The following is a 19,202-nucleotide window of genomic DNA, read 5'->3' on the forward strand; positions in this document are numbered from 1 at the left end:
TTTTTGCATGCGGGCGAACACGATCTTCGCATGCGGTCGGCCGGCCCGCATGTAGGAAATGGTCTGCAAAGATCGCCATTTGCTTTGCGCATGCGGCCAGCCCATGCTACACAGTCCTTCTGGGTCAAATGACCCTAACTCTCTAGCTAATTTATATTATACTAATTAATATATCAATTAATAATTAGATACTTAGTATGTATTTTATCATGGTAATTTTTGTTTTGTGTTCGGTACATCCATGTATACATGTTAATTTGTATTTTAGTTGAGTTGTGTAGCGCGTGTGTGGTAGGTCTGTTTTTAAATTATACATCACAATTATCTATATATTTTCAAACATATATTTAGACATTTATAATTATATGCACCACACAATTTATAAATCAGGACAAATGCATGCGCTCGAGGGTTAATCTAGATTACGACGAAAACTATGGTCGCACTCACACCTCTCAAACGAATGTGCCTAACATAGAAAACATTGAGGCATTCCCTTTATTTCGTGGACACCTCCTTTATTTTACAAACAGATTAAAAAGAGACTAGCGGTGGGAGCGTCGGCGACAGGCACGGCTACAACGCACCTCGGCTCCTCCACCCAGATGGCCTCAAGATGGTCGAATCTAGTGGTCCTGGGATGACGACCCTAACTTCTAGTAGCGGTGATGGGGGCGACCGCCATGCACCTTGGCTCCTCCACCCAGGTAGCCTCGCAACGGCTAGCCGTCAACCGGATCTAGCAGAGAAGACTTGGGACAATGACCTCGATGGCAATGATGACTTCAACTGCTAGCAGCGGCGGTGGGGATGACAACTAGGATTTCTAGACCAGAGGCCGCATATCAACAGCGGCATCTGCTAATTGATGATAAACTATTAAGGGACTAATATGTTTATTGAGTGTCTAAGGAGGAGATTAGCCTGATGATGATGATGAAGGTGTACAATGAGGTTTCACTATGATGCAATCGAAGATGGCAAGATGGGTTAGCAAAACTTGGTGTTGGTATTTGTTAAGGCCATAGATAAATTCGCAAGCGCACGGATACCGCTGTAGCACTTCATCTTAGAGTATTCTAATGATATCGAATCACAGGGAATGTATGAGTATAATCTAAGAACAAAATTCAACCAAGAATAACAACAAATGGTAGGCTTAAGCTAGAGAGGATTTCTATGTGTTAATTAACAAAACTTAAGTTAAGGTAAAACTCTATCAGTTGCTTTGGGCACTAGCTTTCCCTTGTATGCCACGTTGAGTCCGGTTTGTAACTCTCTATGATGTACTCGAACATGGAGGAATCACTACAAGAATCTATTTAATCTGTGACGAAATTTGACGAAATTTTCGTGATGTTTTCAGAGATCGTCACGGATATGCAACTATGGATACAAGGCCCATAATACCGTGACAGTTTATCGATTTCGTCATAAACCGGCCCAAAACCCGTGACGTTATAGCAATTTCGTCACAATTTAAATACTTCAAAACCATATAAGAGATATATAAATTTTATGAATAATGTTACTATCACTTTATCGGATGAAGAAATGACCAAAATAAAAGTTCTAGATATTGATGAGTTATACAACTTTGATGTTGATGACTTTTTCAATTGAAATCATTTAGTATTTGAAAATATTGTTTGCAGTTGACATAATTTGAAATTCAAATTCAAATTATTGAAACAGAGTCATATACCAAAATGACCAAAACAAAAGTTGTAGATATTGATGATTTATACAACTTTGTTGTTGATGACTTTTTCAGTTGAAATCATTTATTATTTGAAAATATTGTTTGAAATTATCATAATTTGGAATTCAAATTCAAATAATTGAAACAGAGTCATATAGCAAAATGACCAAAACAAAAGTTGTAGATATTGATGATTTATATAACTTTGTTGTTGATGACTTTTTCAGTTGAAATCATTTAGTATTTGAAAATGTTGTTTGAATTTGTTATAATTTGAAATTCAAATTCAAATTATTGAAACAGAGCCATATAGCATATTGACCAAAACAAAAGTTGTAGATATTGGTGATTTATACAACTTTTTTGTTTATGACTTTTTCAGTTGAAATCATTTAGTATTTGAAATTGTTGTTTGAACTTGTCATAATTTGATATTCAAATTTAAATTATTTAAACAGAAACATATAGAAAAATGACCAAAATAAAAGTTGTAGATATTGATGATTTATACAATTTTGTTGTTGATGACTTTTTTATTTGAAATCGTTTAGTATTTCAAAATATTGTTTGAAGTTGTCATAATTTGAAATTCAAATTTTATATAGACCAATTAAACTTAGATGGAGAAATAACCAAAATAAAATTTGTATATCTCAATATGTTATACAACTTTGTTTTTGTTTTTGACAACTTTTCAACATAAGTTCATTTAGTATAATAAAATTCGATTCGAATGTTTAATATTTCGAAATTAATTGAAAGGAGGGAGGCAAAATAGACTTCTCGGCAAGGGATGAGGAAAGGGCTGGCCCGTAACAGGCCTTTTGCTCCTCCCTTGCCGAGAAGTTCATTTTCGCTCCCTCCTTACAATTAATTTCGAAATATTAAACCTTCGAATCAAATTTTATCATAACAAATGAACTTATGTGAAAAAGTTGTCAAAAACAAAGTTGTATAACTTATTGAGATCAACCTATTTTATTTTGGTTATTTCTCCATCTAAGTTTAATTGGCCTATATAAAATTTGAATTTCAAATTATGACAACTCCAAATAACATTTTTAAATACTAAATGATTTCAACTGAAAATATCATCAACAACAAAGTTGTATAACTCATCAATATCTACAACTTTTATCTTGGTCATTTTTCTATATGACTTTGTTTAAATAGTTTGAATTTGAATTTCAAATTATGACACCTTCAAACAACATTTTCAAGTACTAAATGATTTTAACTGAAAAAGTCATCAACATCAAAGTTATATAACTCATAAATATCTATAACTTTTATTTTAGTCATTTCTTCATTCGGTAAATGGATAGTAACATTGTTCACAAAATTAACATATCTCTTTTATAGTCTATAAACTATATAAGAGATATGTACATTTTGTGAACAATGTTACAAATCGCTTTATCGGATGATGAAATGATTTATGGACGTGAAAATAACAAAGTTAAGTTTTTCTCCCACATCCTTCGATCACTGAGGCGTTGGCTCATATCTGTTTCAAAATGTTTGTTAACTGTCTTTATCTTATACTGAACACTACTGAGTTTTTCTTGTCATGTTTTCCAGGGTATCTGATTCCTTCTGGTCGTCGTCGTCTTGATCCAGAACAAGCGTGATCCCGACCTGCGCGCTTACTTTCTCGGCTTGGATTGATTGATTGATTGTGTGTGTGTTTCTCAGGAAGCCATGCTTTGGGCCGCCTCCTGTAATTAGGTTGAATCTGATATGAACTATTGTTTGAATTCTGTTGTATTCTGGTTGTATCTATTATTAGTTGAATCTGAGATGGTATATGTTATTAGGTTTTAATCTGATATGTATGAGAAATTGGATTGAATTTGGTGGGCTCAAATTTAATTGGCCTGTTTAGTGGGCTTTGACTTGTAGTTGGTTGACAAAATGGGCCTAGTTCTGAAATGGGCTAATTCTAATAAAATTAATGGGCCATCAAAGAAATAATGGGCCATTAATTAAAAAATGGGCCGTATAAAAAATGCTGACATTAGCTGCCACGTCATCAGTGCCACATCATCACATTAGCTTCCACGTCATCAGTGCCACATCATCACACACGTGTCAACGACCACGTCACCTGCCATGTTGGCCGTCACGTGTCAACCATCTGTGACGTTTAATTTCGTCACAAAGGTTAGGCCTGGGCTGGACTACATAAGCTCAAAAGCGTTTTATGACGGTTAAAAAACGTCATAGATTATGCTGATCCGTGACGATTTTAGAGAAAACGTCGGCAGATTTAATCTGTGACGCTCAATAGATGACGATAAGAAGAATCGTCACGGACAACTGACGAATTTTTAGTGATCCATGACGTATATTTTTCGTCATAGATTAAATAGATTCTTGTAGTGAATACGAGTGACGCATATGGTTGTTTCATCCCCTGCCGCCTACCACATTTTCCATGGAGCACATTACAAACAAAGGTAACCATAACCTAGACATCACGTCTAAGTTATTGATTACTATTTTAGCGTCACGCAAGAGCTTCCTTCTTTATCTAGAGTCTTAGGACTAGAGCATATAAGTTAGCGACGAACACGCAACGATGAGAATATATCTTACTTAAGCATGTAAATTTAAATACCAAAAGGAAATCTCAAATACTTACTTTATTAAATAAGCATCCACTGAGTTAGAAGAGAGCGTCGATAACTCCGGCACTCCTTGGAAACTTCCCCTCACTCTCTAACTATTTTCTGAACACTTCTAAAGTGTAGCCTAATGTATGAAAGTGAGTTGTACCCCCATTTTGTTTTGTGTTGTTAAATGACTTGAGATCCTCCTTTTAATAGCATGACTTGTGTTGTGATTTGTGAAAGTTCAGGGACATGTTATATGTGGTATTGCGGTTTAGGGACCAAATTTAAACCGTGACAAATTGAGGGACCTAAAGTGAACTTATTGCCCCGAAATAATGGGTGGCCTTTCCCTGGCAGAATGGGCCCAAACGCTCTTTTCTTCCGTAGGATGGACCTAACTCAAGGGTAAATTTTTAGGGAATAATTTTACTTTAGATCCCTCTATTTGTTGCCCAGTCTAATTTTCGTCCTGAACCACAAAACCGGATATCGGATATGACCCTCCCCCAACTTACGAAAACCAGGCAAACGAGGTCTATCGGCGGTTTTGATAATGGTTTTGGTTGATGTGGCGCCTACGTGGCTAATTTTACTCAGTCTTCATATGACGTGGCGCTTACGTGGTATTTGATCCGGAAAAACAATAAAACCCGTGGGACCCACATATCAATTTCACACACAAAATAATAAAAAAAATTGTAAGACCCACGTGAGCCCCACATGTCATCCTCTTTCTCCACTCTTATCTCTATACTCTTCGTCCTCCAGTTCTGCGCGCGGATCGAGTCGGCTCGACGGCGGCACGTCGCTGCAGCGGCGCCGACAGCATCCTCATCAACGCCGGCGCCGACAGCACCGAGGAGTTGGACGCCATCCACTCCGACAAGGCCAAGGCGCTCCACCACACCTACCGCATCGGCGAGCTCATCACCACCGGCGCAAGGAGGAGCTCTCCCGCGATGTCCGGCCGCCTCTTCCGCTTCGCGCTGCCGCGTCCTCCGACCAGGTGATCGGCCTCCCCGCCGGCAAGCACATCTTCGTCTGCGCCAGCATCGAAGGGAAGCTGTGCATGCGAAGACAGCCCATGCATGGTAAGCTAAACAACTCCGTGTTAGCTCATGACGCAGTACCTGGACTTGTGCTCCCCGTGGGCGCCTACATCGACGTCAAGGGGCCACTCGGCCACGTCGAGTACACCGGCCGCGGCGAGTTCGTCATCAACGGCAAGCCACGGAACTCGCGGGCGCCGGCCGCGGGAGGAGAGGAGCCGCGGGCGGAGGTCGAGGGGGGCGACAATGGCGGCCTCCATCTCCCCCGTCGTCATCTCCGTAGGCAGGCCGTGCAGCACCGGCGTGCCGCCCGAAGCTCCTCGGCGTCGAGGCAGCCGCGGCGGAGTTGGTAGCAGCAGCGGCAGCGAGGATGGTGGTGGAGGCGGAGTTGGTAGTGGCAGCGGCAGCAAGGGATGTGGCGATGGCGGGAGCGGCGGCGGAGTCGGTCGTGGTGGCGCTGGAGAGAGAAGAGAGATGAAAGGGGATAGAGATGAAGAGAAGAATACGGAGGGAGAGAGGAGGAAGAAAGGAGACATGTGGAGTCCACGTGGGTCCCACCATTTTTTATTACTTGGTGAGAAACTGACATGTGGGTCCTACGGGTTTTATATCACTTGGGTTTTTTATTACTTTTCTATATCAAATTGTCACGTAAGCGCTATGTCAGTGCCACGTCGGATGAAGACTGAGTCAAATCAGCCACGTAGGTGCCACGTCAGCCAAAACCACTATCAAAACCGTCGAGGGATCTCGTTTGTCCGGTTTTCGTAAGTTGGGGGACGGGTCGTACCCGGTTTTGCGGTTGAGGGACGAAAATCAGACTGGACGACAAATAGAGGGACCTAAAGTGAACTTATTCCAATTTTTAGTGGTCACAGCCCATGCCCATTCACAGTCTTAACTTTCAGGCCTGTATTTTACGTCTAAACTGGCCCAAAACCCCTATTCCAACCAGGCAAGTTTAAGTAATATTTTGTTTTTTATTCAGAGACGCAAACACGCATACCACACACCCACGAATACACCCTTTTAACACACGCTCAAAAGGAGGGATGCTAGTGGCAAATTACTGAATTCCTATTTTCCGAGTGATAGCATAATTATTCATGGAATCATGGAGCTATGATTTAGATTCTGTTGGGTTAAGTCGTGTAACCATGAACAGTCGTAGTTGCCACAAGTTCTCTAGTTTAATGAATATTTTGCTCACAAGGAAACAAATGTTTTTTTTTTAATTTTGCATTCAGAGTAGCACCGATAATAATAAGAAGAAGGTAAGTGTAGTAAATACTAGTAATTAGTAAAATAGTCTTGCTATTTATTTATTTGGTTTTTTCTCTATTTTTCAATTACAGAGTAGATGCATACGTACACACACCACCACATATATATATATATATATATATATATATACATATATATATATATATACATATATATATATATATATATACATATATATATATATACATACAGCACCACACTCGTCTTGCACACCATTTATACTTTCACAACTCAAAAGTTGCAATTTTTAGTTTTGTTTGATTTGTGTTATATTGATTAGCTTAGATGTGTTTTATGCTTCATTTTAGCTTTATTTTGTCTTTTGTTGGCAAGTGTCAACATCAAAATAGTTCCAAGATAGAAGGTGACCGAAGAAAAATGATTGAGGGATAAGAAAAAAAATTGCCACTTGACGAATAGATGATCCTTAGTAAAATGATCTTACATACTTTACTACAAATTTAAAATATAATGTGCCAATTATATTTCATGTTTTTGTAAATGTTATCGGCTTGTTTATTTTGATCGTATTTAAATTTTGGTATAAAAGCATCAACATATCCAGTGGCAGCTCCAGAATTTTTGGGGTGGTCCTACTTCACGCTCCAAAATTTTAAAACACCAAAAAAACTCAATGTACATCTACATAATTTTCTTAAATACTTCACAAAAACTAGCATTTCAGTTTAAAAATTACAAACATACAACACAAATAGTCTAATAGGCCTTGCCTATATAGTGTATTTGGGTTGAATTTGGATAGAGAGGTCATTCTGGACCAAAATTGAGACCACCCCCTACAGCCCATGAACATATATTTCCTCTAAAAAGTCACCTCCACTACTAACTCCATGTTTTATGTGAAAAGGAAAAATGACATTGTAAGACCAGAGGGCTCACATGTCAACCTCCCTACCACTAACTCTTTGCTTTTCGTGGGATGAAAAAAGAACATTGTAGGATCAGAGGGCCCATACAACTATATAAAGAAATTAAGAAAATTAAGAGATGATACAGGTAGAAAATGATTGTGATAATGGGTTAAAGATATTTTTCTTTCATTATAACCCCATTGCAATGCATGGGTAATGCTAGTAAATGCTAAAAGCCATTGTGTTTTTTTAAAAAAAAAGAATTTAAATCTACATAACGGGTTTTCTGAGATCAAAATGTTTGTATTCTCTTATTTAAGCACGGTTTTACACGTTACTCCCTCCATCCACAAGAGTAGACATACTATTTCATATTTGAGTTTTTCCAAATAAATTGTTCCTATTTGTAATCTCTATACATGCAAGATTTAAACGGAGAGATAAATTAAATGTTGATTCAGAACCAGATGAGCCATCTTAATACTCATTAGTTGTATGCGTGCATACACTTGTTGATCTTTGTTACATGCAAGATGAATTAATTTCTTTTTTATCTTGATGAGAAAAGTAATATGTATAACTTTTGTGGAGGGAGTGAATACAAACCTATGCGGGTCCAAAAAAAGTGCCAAAGCTGCCAATGTTGTACTCCATCTGTATTTTAATGTATGACGCCATTGACTTTTCGACCAATGTTTAACCATTCATTTTATTCAAAATTCTTGTGCAAATATGAAAATATTTATATCATGCTTAAAGAACATTTCATGACGAATCAAGTCACAATAAAGTAAATTATAGTTGCATAAATTTTTTGAATAAGACGAATGGTCAAACGTTGGACAAAAAGTCAACGGCGTCATACATTAAAGGCAAAATTTGCTACAGGACACTCAAAAAACGTGTAATTAGCTGTGGGACACCACAAAAACGTGTATTTGCTATAGGACACCACGAAAAACTAGTAATTAGCTGCTGGACACCCGCGGGATTATTTTATTATATCCGAAGAAATTGGAGAGAGAAACAATTGTGTAAGTACGGTTCTACCCTTCGATTTTTTTTCTTTTTGTTTTTCTCAATCCTTCTCTACTCCTTTTTATTTTTCTTTCTCTTCTTCTTCCTCCCGTCATCTTCTTCTCTGCCTCTTTCCAGGGAACCGAGAGGAGGTAGAGAATGGCGCCGGTGCTCTGGTGGCTGGGAGACGACGATGCCGGCGGCGGAGTATGTTCCCGAGTGCGGCGCAACAAGGGAGGGTGGTAGTAGGTTGAGGGAGTGAGGGAAATGACCAGAACGGCGAGTACAAGGCCGTGAACCGGGAGGAGGGAGAGGTTGGGGGATGGTTCAAAGTGGTGGCAAAGTGAAAGGGGAAATGGATGAAATGGGTTCTCCTCGGCGAGGCGAGGCTAATGGTGAGAGGTTATGGCCGGCGGGGCTCCGAGGAAGGAGATCGACCGGCGGCTGGCTTGACACGGCATGAGAAGAGAGAGAGAGAGAGAGAGAGAGAGTTTTGTGTGGAGAAAAGTGGAGCTCTGTCCATGGATTGGTCGATGGCGGCGGCGCTCACACGTGGTGGCCGTGGTATGGTTGGGCGGCGGAGGAGGAACGGCACGGCAAGGCATCGACGCTTTGGACTGCGGCGACGGCGGCTCAAACCACGGCGACGACAGTGGCCGCCTCCTGCTCGCGCTCCACGCCGCCGGCCTCGCGCTCCCTCCCTTGCCGTCGACAACCTCGCCGGCGGCTGCTCCCTGCTATTTTTTTGTGTGTGTGTGATTTCAGGTGGAGGAAGATGGAGCCAGGGGCAATCTTGCCATTTCAAAAAAATTCTTGCCTCTTTTGATCCAGATATTATAAAATATTGTCTCCGGTGTCCTATAGCCAATTACATAATTTTTATAGTGTCCATCAGCCGTGTCTCGTTTTTTAGTGTCTCACAGCTAGTTACACGTTTTTTAAGTGTCCTGTAGCAAATTTTGCCTACATTAAAACATGGAGGTAGTAGCTCTTAATTTATTGCATGCGTGATTAAGTTTGGGATTCAGTATTTGTGTGCAAAAAAGGTGTTTGAATGTTTTTTTCCTTTACTACTTTAAAGTGGAGTTGTCCGTCCTCCACTCTCGCATTAAAAACAGAAAATTCACCTGGATAAAAACAGAAAAATGCAGCATATACATTACTAGCATTAGGGGGACAAGGGGGATGAAGAACCAATGGCTAATTAAGATTTATTGTACCATCTTTTACAGTCCACAAATATCCACTGAACGTTTCAAATCATTGACTATCATTGACTACCTGAGGTCATATATTTCCTAGGATTTTCACTTCTAAACTCCCAATACAGGCCAGTTTCCAAACAACCGATGCTAGTTTTACAGGAAAAGAAGCGCAATCAGATCACACGCACACATATAACAATGTACAGTCTCACCTTGGGTTTTCACTCTTCTGGAGATGCAGTTCTTCACTGCTAGCACATACACAACTCATAATCTTAGCAGCTAGCACAAAAAAAGCCCAGGACCACCTTGTACTTTTCTGGTGGCCTGAGTGAGATTTCATCAGCCTGTACACATGTGTGGATCACAAGGCTCTAGTGCTGTACCAAAGCATGAGCTGATGAGCAAACAAACAAAACAACACAACAATCTACACTACTAGTACTACCTCACATGCACTCCAGGGGCTCTTGGCTCTTCCTCCATGGATGGAACCATCACAGGATCCCATCCAAAGCTGCTACACAGTACTGATGGTACACACCTTGGGAGGAGTCACAAGAGCTGAAGCTACAAATGGCTGCATTCACCTAACATGGAGGAGAAACATCCAACCTAATCGATGCAGTAATACCAATACAACATTAGCATGATACAAGATGTTCAGGATCCTAGGTAGGTCATTAATTCGTTGGCACCTCGATCGGATGTGCTTCTAAGATCAGTGATTAGTGATCCTAGGTAGGTAGGTTACAAATTCTCATGGCACTGTCAAGGCATGTGACTCGTGGGAACAGTTACAGGTGGATGAGGCCCATGATCAGAAGGTGCACAGTTCTTGGATCAACTCTTCCATTGTAGGTCTATGATCTGGATTTTCACTGGTGCAGGCTGATGCGATCTTCGCCAGCTTAGCTGCTTCAGCTGCCGAGTAACATCCTCTTAGGTTACCGTCGATGAGATCCTCGTCGTTGCTGGACTCAAGGGGCAGCTGCATAATCTTGCTTTTACCGGTCAGTATCTGAAATACGATTACCCCAAATGCATAAACATCACTCTTCTCCGAGAACCGGCCGGTGGTAGTGTACTCTGGGGCGAGGTATCCCATGGCAGCGCTCGCTTTGAGGGTCGAGAAAACCAGGTCATCGACAAGGAGCTTGTGCAGGCCAGAACCAGATATTAGAGGCCTGTAGGTGTAGTCCACCAGAACTTTGTCTGCCGATATGTTCTGGTGAACAAGAGGGGGCTTGTTTGCTCTAGTGCTGTGCAAATACTCGATTCCTGAAAAAAGAAATTTGACCATCAGTTTATTGCACAAAAAAACATTATTGACCATCAGTTTATTGCAAGTTGTTAAAATTTCCGTGACGAAAAAATTACAATTGCGACAGAATCTGAGATAAAATTGTCAAGTTTCCACAAATTTAGACATGGCACTATCTACAGCAGGCAGAACCCTTTCAGAGCATAGACAGCTCAGAGAAAATGTAACCAGTGGTGCACATCACAGGTTTCGGCAAAACACGTGAAGAACCAGGTAACCAGCACAGACACAGTACAAGCATCAATAAATTGGACTTTTCTTGCAGGGGCATGCATCACATGTAGTACACACTAGGAAAATGTTGCAAGATGAACCATAATGTTGCACACATACCATGTTGTTTTTAGACAAAGTGACAACTAGCTAGCACCAAGAACCTAGAAGCATCATTTCGTGCATTTCTCTTTTATGGACAGTGTGAATGCAAAAGGAGTTGGTCATTAGCACCATCCACTACAGCAGTGATAACTGATAATTAGACAGAGACAGGGGATACAGCTCCACTATACCTTTAGCAATGCCCCTGATGATGGAAATCCTCGTGGACCATTCAAGAACGCGGCCATTGCTGCGAGCGACATCGTCGGCGTCGATGTCCAAGAACTGCGACAAGCTCCCGTTCGGCACGAAGTCGTAGACGAGGAAGCACTCGCCCCTCGCTCTGGAGCAGCAGAATCCCCTCAGGCCAACAATGTTCTCGTGCTGCAGCTCTGCGAGCAGCTTCAGCCCCTTGAGGAACTCGGCCTCCTCTTGCTTGCAGCAGGTCTTGCCTAGCCGCTTGACGACGACGGATGTCCCATCTCGCAATGTGCCCCTGTACGTGGCCGCGAAGTTGCCGTTCTTCCCCAAAATGTTCAGCTCCGAGAAGTACTGCGTCGCCGACTCCACATCCTCCATGTTGAACCTGAAGCTCTGAGCCACCTCTTGGGAGAACCCAATGCCGCCCCTCCCATCGGCCAATGGATCCCAACCATTCGAGTACTCGAGGCTCACAAGCGTGGATGAGGCGCTCTTGCGAAACGAGTCCTTACCAGCAGCGTCTGTACTACACCGGCCACCAACAGCCGCCGGCGAGCCTGCAACAACCCGTTGCTTGCGCCACCGGTACCACGATAACGCGAACATGCCAGCCCCGGTCACCGCGAGAAGAATTACGGCCACGACAACGACAGCCGCGAGCGCCTTCGTCGATGGCGGGCAGTGAGTTCCAGTGCAATGGCCATGGCCATCGGAGGAGGACCCCGGTGTGATCTGCGGCGATATGCCGGCGCTGAACGGCTGGGGCATGTCGGGGCTGATGAGGTCGGCCGGAGTGCACGGCCGCAGCGCGGGCAGGCCGGTGCCGCACAGATCGGTGTTGTTTGCATACTGGAATCCACCCTGCAGCTTCGCCAGTTCTTGGTGAAGCAACACACAAATCAATCAATCAAACCCCCAATTAGCTAGCCAGAGCTGAAGCTGACACCAATCGCGCTCGAGTTAGTTGATGGATTACCGGAGGGCACGCTGCCGGTGAGGGTGTTGTTCCTGACGTCGAGGGCGAGGAGGCGGGGCAGCAGGGCCAGCCTGACCGGGATGGAGCCGAAGAGGTTGTTGAAGCTCAAGTCCAGGCGCACCAGCTGGGGCAGGTCGCCGAGGCTCGCCGGGATGGCGCCGCTGAGGTGGTTGGACTGCAGCTCCAGCACGGTGAGCCTCTTCAAGAGCCCCAGCTGCGTGGGGACTCCCCCGGTGAGCTGGTTGTAGCAGAGCTGCACCACTGCACACCACCACCACCATCAGCATTGATTCATGTCTCAGTCTCACAAATTATTCAGCTGCAACTACTACTATACTAATTATTCAGTGCTCCATTGAAGTAGCAGCTGTTCTAAGGTATCACAGCTACACAGGACGGTCATGGCGGCGCAAGAACAGTGTCCCGGAAGAGGGACAAACAGACACAGAATGCGGCGAGTGAGTGAAGCAAAGCTCAAGCGCCAAATCCGAACGCAAATGATAGGTATCGGCCAAGAAAACGTTGCAATCGGGAAGAGGCGAGCTGGGGCTGCGTCGATGTATTATTGGCGCGACAAAATCCTGCCAAGAAAATCCCATATTTTGGTAGGTAACCATTTTGGAGTGGACAAACGCCAAGAAGACCAAAATAAACAAAAACGAAGAAGTCTAATCTGTCCAACCGATGCAACAATCCGCCCGATCCTGGACTCCGCACATGGCGAGGCGGCGACGCGAGGAAGAAGCTTCCAAGAAAGAGATAGCGCAGCCAAAGAACGCACCCATGTTGGCATTGGCCGGCATGGCAGGAAGGAGAAGAAGAGGAGAGGGTAAACTGACCTTGCAGGGAGGGCATGGCGGCGATCTCGGGCGGGATGGGCCCGGAGAAGTTGTTGACGTTGAGGTAGAGGTCGGTGAGGCGGGAGAGGGCGGCGAGCTCGCGGGGGAGCGCGCCGGTGAGGCGGTTGTAGTGGAGGTACAGCCCCGTGAGCGCCGTGAGCCCGGCGACGGCGGGCGGGAGCGTCCCGGCGAGCCCTTTCCCCTGCAGCGAGACGTTGGCGACGGCCCCCGTGGCGCCGTCGCACGCCACGCCCTCGAACCCGCCGCCACCTTCGCGCCCGCACGGGTCCCTCCCCGGCGCCCACGACGGCAGCAGCCTCCCCGTGGGGTCCAGCCCCGCCGCCAGGTCCAGCAGCGCCCGCACCTCCCCCGCGCCCGCCGCGCCCGCCGCGCCCGCGCCGGCCAGGACGAGGACGACGACGACAATGGCCGCGGCCGCGACGAGGCGAGATGCCGCCATTGGAGGGAGACAAGAGCGTGCAGGCGTGGGCGGGGTGAGGCGTTCGAGGAGAGAGTGGATGCGTCAGAGTGTAGTAGTAGTGGGGGGAGGAGTAATAACGTGGATGGCACCCGAGAGAGGCGGTCGGGGGGTGGGGCCCACGTGTCAGTTGGTGTGGGGTGCGATGATGGTACTAGTGGTGTAGTACTACCTGCGACTGCCAAACCGGCCGATACGGTGCATAAACCGTAGAGATACGCACGAACGATAATGCACGATGTCAGTCATACTCATACAGTAGGGCACCCTCGACTCAACGACACTGCTCTCTCTCTCTCTCTCCGTCCCATCATATAATAATATAATAATCTGAACATAATATTTTATAACAGAGGTGGTACCACCTACTTAATTTACTCTATAGATCGAGTTTAAGCTGATACGGGTGCCTAAGTTTGTATCGAGGCTTTAGATCGAGTTTAAACTGATACGGATGCCTAACTTTGTATTGAGGTGGTGCATACATAGTGAAAATAGATGATGTATAGCTTAAAAAAATTTTTGACCGGGTTCCTGGGCACCCCCTAACATATACTAGCTCCGTCCCTGATTCGTTCAATTCTAAGTTGTTATATTATGAGACGTAGGGAGTAGTTCAGTACTTCCTTCGTTGCTGGGATGAGTTAAATCATACTATATACAGTAAAGAGTAGTATTTTAGAATGAAGGTTTTAATTATATAAAAAAAAGCGTTCGATGTAATCTTACAATGTGCTTTTTACATTAGCTTATTAGGGCATTCATAACCCAATGATTAGGATGGTGTTCATAGCATTAAATAAGTTGCCACCTAGAAAAAAAATAATGTGGTAAATGAATAAATGAGGAAAGAGGAGGAAACCATGTCTTGCACTACACAACATCCAAGACATCATGTGAGATAAGTAGCATTAAATTGAAGTATGGAATAGTAGTGTTTGCATTGGAAGATTAGTGTCTAGTACTAGTCTCTCGATGATGTGGAGTTTATGGAAACCATGTCTAATGTTATGGGTTGGGACTGCCCTTAAAACTAATAATCGGAAAAAGAATATTTCATATTCACCGATTTAACTATTTACTATTCCTTTGATCTTAGGATATTAAAATATGAAATAGAATTAAATAAGACATATTCTGGTATAATAAGAGCAATTTTACGGTTCTTGAGGAGATACCATGAGGTACAAAAAGTTTAGTGTAAAATTTGGTACCTCGTAATACCTAGGTACCAAGAGGTATCAAATTTACAATAGAAAAAGTGGTACCTCATGGTATGTCTTTAAATACTGTAAAATAGATTGTATAATAAAATTCGTACCAGGTACTAAGGACTTCCTAGTTTGGCTTTTTCCCTGACTTATTAGGGAATAAAAATAAATTTGTACATAAAACTTTTATATGTGTGTTCTTAGTGACTTAAAAGACAATGCTGAAAAAGAAACTACATTAAAAATATCTCAAAATTAAGTTTAAAAATTTAAATTTTGATTTATTCTTTGACTGTTTAGGCTATCCGATAGGAGCCTAAACATACTCGTCCTGCCTCTCTCGTTTCGCACCTGACGACGCTGTACCACGTACGTGCACGTACTCCACTTACCTAGGAATGTCACAATGCTGCGGCCGGCTGGACGGCCAACGTATGCGCGGAGACGACGTACGTACGGCAAGAGGGGTAGCACACACGTACACGTACGCCCCCTCGCGCTAATCACGACTTGGCCTTTGATCTGTTCCCAAATAACTGTAGTAGTATAGTACCAGGATTTATTACGATCGATCGATACAACTGGAAAATACTTCATCCATATAATATAACTTCGAGGCACACCAGCAACATAATGTGACATGATAGTGCACCGGTTGTTCAAGGGGGCTCACTACATGCCAAAACGCTTCCCTGCAATTTCCACCGATTATTATTACTTGTGAAAATTGGCTACAGAATAGGGGTGTAAGCGGCTAACCCACGAAACCCATTTATAGGCTAAAATAACCCGCGAACCCGTTTATTTGGACCTATAAGTGGGTTCGCGGCTGACCCACTTACACCCCTACTACAGAACAATAAAAAATATATGGTTTTTGCTAGCAGACACTTGAATTTATATAAGGACATTAAAAAAAATAGTAATTTGCCACATGACATCGTGAACAGTAAAATACAATATTCACTTAGTTGGGAAGAGAAAAACCACGTCAAATAACCATTTTACCCTAATATTCTTCTCCCTATTTTCCTCCTCAACGGGTTGTATCCGCGGAGCTACTCGGCCCTCCGCTTGTGGTGGAGGGTCATCAGGCGGCGCACAGAGCTGAAGCAGCAGTGGTGGTAGCAAAGCGCCCCCCCCTTTTGTCGTTACCCACTGGCGGTAGCACTAGTAATGACGCTGGATCTGCTACTCCTCGTCTCCACTTTGTGATGTTCTCAAAGTCCGCCTACATCCGCATCTTCTCACTGCCGTTGCCGGTGGTCCATGGCCTATCGGAGGGCACCGAGTCGACGGTAAACGTCCTATCGGAGAAGGTTGACCTCCTTAAGAAGGTGTTCGACAGCCTCACTATGCCTCACTATGTCCTTCACTGCCTTTCTCGCTGCCAGAGTCTGGGTAGTTGGACAAGGAGTGAGGACCAAATCCTTTCAGCAAGAAGCCCGACTGAGTCATCATCAACTCTGCCCATGGTTGGGGATCACCCATCACCAGTGAACACCACGCATCAACTTCTCCATCTTGTTAGTATCGTCGCCTTCTTCGGCCCACACTCGCATAGGGTCAAACAAGCTACCCCGTGGGAAATAAGTTTGGTTCTAGGGGCAAGTTGTCATTTTATAAAAATTCTCTCGCAAATAACATGAAATCATAAAATAATATGTGCAGTGTCATGTGTAAATTTTGCCTAATTTAATAATGGGTGGTTCAAACTACTCCATAAATACTTTTATGTACAAAATTTAGATACCAGGAATGCTAATATATCTTCTCAAGAAAAAAAGAATGCTAATATATACGGACTGATCAGGGTGTATCAGATACTGTCGACGTTTGATGTCGCGATTCCAGTATTTGAATAGTATGGGGATCATTGGTACTAGGATATGTGCGAGACTGAGGTAAAAGAGATGGGGACGAGGATTTTTATACAGGTTCGGGCCCCTGAGTTGTCAGGTAATAACGCTACATCATGTTGGCCGAAGCCGGTTGTTGCTCTTATTCATCATAATCACACCAGTACAATATTTGGGGTAGCCTATCTAACTGTTGTCGACATGGTGGTCTGAAGGTCTGACTCGTAATCGACAACAGGGTAGTCTTCCTCCTCGAATCCGTGCCCGGCGAGATTAGAGACAGCGCAATGTCTCTCCTATCGGTATCCGGAGATACCGTAGGGGACTAGCCGTGCCTATCTCTGAAGTCGATATCCGGCGTCTTGTCTTGGCGTATGTTGGCTTGTATGTTGTGTCTTCTGTTGTTTCGTCTATGTTGTCCCCTCTCCTCCTAGGGGGCCTTGTATTTATACTCATAAGTGTCCCCTTGTCCAAGTAGAACTAGAGAAACCAATATGGATACAATCCGAGTAGTCCTTGTCGTTTCTATGTAGAACTCTGGTTGTCTTTCCTTATCCGGAACTTCTCCTATATCCGCAGGTTGTTTCCGTATAGGACATGGTATGTGGTGGGTCCTGCCGAGATTTAGGCAACTACTATTAGGTATGTGGTATCCATAACCCTGACAGATACTATTTATATTTAAACTACGATTGCTCTTTTTTTAAAATAAAAAATAAAATCCTTAAAAGGATATGTTGCATCCTAAACATAATCATTAAGATTTAGTATATTGATCATACCTTAATCATTTAAAAATTATTAATGGTTAGTTGAAATCGATGTATATTGTTCGTGTTATTGTCTAGCTGAGCAAATTTTAGAAAGAACCAAAGTTTTGTTCTGATGTAACATAATGACTCTGGGTTTAGCATTTATTTTCGTCTTGCGTCAATTACTATATGTACTAGTACTAGTACATCTTTAAAGGATCAGTTTATTGTTTCAAAAATTTAAGGTGCCATAATGCCACATAGATAAAATAGTCACTTGTGATTTGGCCGGTACTACCTGGCCGTAGAGCGAGCTAGGTCCATGCCCCCGATCAGATGGTCTCCGTACTCGCTCCTTCCGTTCTAAAATAACTTTATTTTTTATATATTTCACTTATATCGATATAAAACTAAAAAAACTAAAATACCATTTATTTTATCAAATCCTAGTATTATTATTTCTCATTTATTTAGTTTCAACGTATTTATCTCTACTTTCGCAAACTCCGTCGTATGGTAACAGAATGAGTACTTAAAATGATAATGTTTATTTTGGGATAAATAACAAGGTGAAATATGAAGTTATGTTGGACTGATCAGTGAGTACGTTTTTATCACTTAGGGTAAGTTTCCGTCTGGACCTGATCAGCAGCACAACAATTAAGCCAGGTTGGAAGTGATCTCACATTGAGATAGCTGTTGCTCACCTGGCGTTAAGTTGCTTTGGACAGTAACAAATTAAATTAAGCCTCTCTAGTCTATGTCCGGGAACCAGATGCTCTAAGCCATATGCTTCCACTTTGCTTGCTTCTCCAGCTTTTTCTCTTCTTAATTGCCTGCCTAGCCCCTGGATTGATTGATTAATTACCAAAGTAGAAGACGGGATCACGTGGAATGGCATGGTTACTTAATTAATTAACTATAGCTCTCAGAGGATTGGATTGATCTCATGATCTGCCCTGGTAGTTTCAGTTGACAGTTTGTCAGTTTTGTTAATTTGGCGAGACAGATTACCTACGTGCTACTGCGACGGTGATAGAAGGGATCAATCTCATTTAGAGACAAAATAAAGGTTCGTACTGCATACTTAGGGAAGAGTTCCTTTACGATTGGCGTTTGGTTATCTAGGTAAATTAGTAATACCATTGAGGCTACCTGTTTGGCATCTCTTGTCGGTGAGAAACTAGCTAGCTGAAGTGGAATTATGATTTATAACAGTAATTCTAGTTGAATAATTACTGTTCTAGTTTCTAACTTCAAGTAAATCACACTCGTTTTTAAGCTGAGTGGCACAGTGTACTTTAACTTAACTATATAATCCAGAATGTCGATTTCACGTTCAGTAGTACTTCTATACTACCGCTCTGCTTAATTCCACTACTATGTTAGTATTTATAGGAGCTATCTATTACACATTCAACAAAAAAAACACCCTAAATTTTTTTACATTTTCTAGACACTATTAGATTGCTTTAAGGTTCATACAGAAACCCTAAATAC

The 19,202-nt window shown here is 42.8% G+C and overlaps 1 protein-coding gene across 1 annotated transcript; it reads right to left on the bottom strand.

Moving 5' to 3' along the window:
• Window positions 1-10,027: 10,027 nt before the first annotated feature.
• On the bottom strand, window positions 10,028-13,927 carry LOC4323851 (LRR receptor kinase BAK1). Its single transcript, XM_015770887.3, has 4 exons — window positions 13,403-13,927; window positions 12,564-12,824; window positions 11,578-12,465; window positions 10,028-11,025 (listed from the first exon to the last, which is right to left on the bottom strand). Exons 1-4 carry the CDS (start codon window positions 13,860-13,862, stop codon window positions 10,565-10,567), a joined length of 2,070 nt encoding a protein of 689 aa, XP_015626373.1. The 5' UTR covers window positions 13,863-13,927; the 3' UTR covers window positions 10,028-10,564.
• Window positions 13,928-19,202: the final 5,275 nt, after the last annotated feature.

The sequence above is a fragment of the Oryza sativa genome, chromosome 1 (assembly GCF_034140825.1).
Source record: "Oryza sativa Japonica Group chromosome 1, ASM3414082v1".
Taxonomy (NCBI): Eukaryota; Viridiplantae; Streptophyta; class Magnoliopsida; order Poales; family Poaceae; genus Oryza; species Oryza sativa.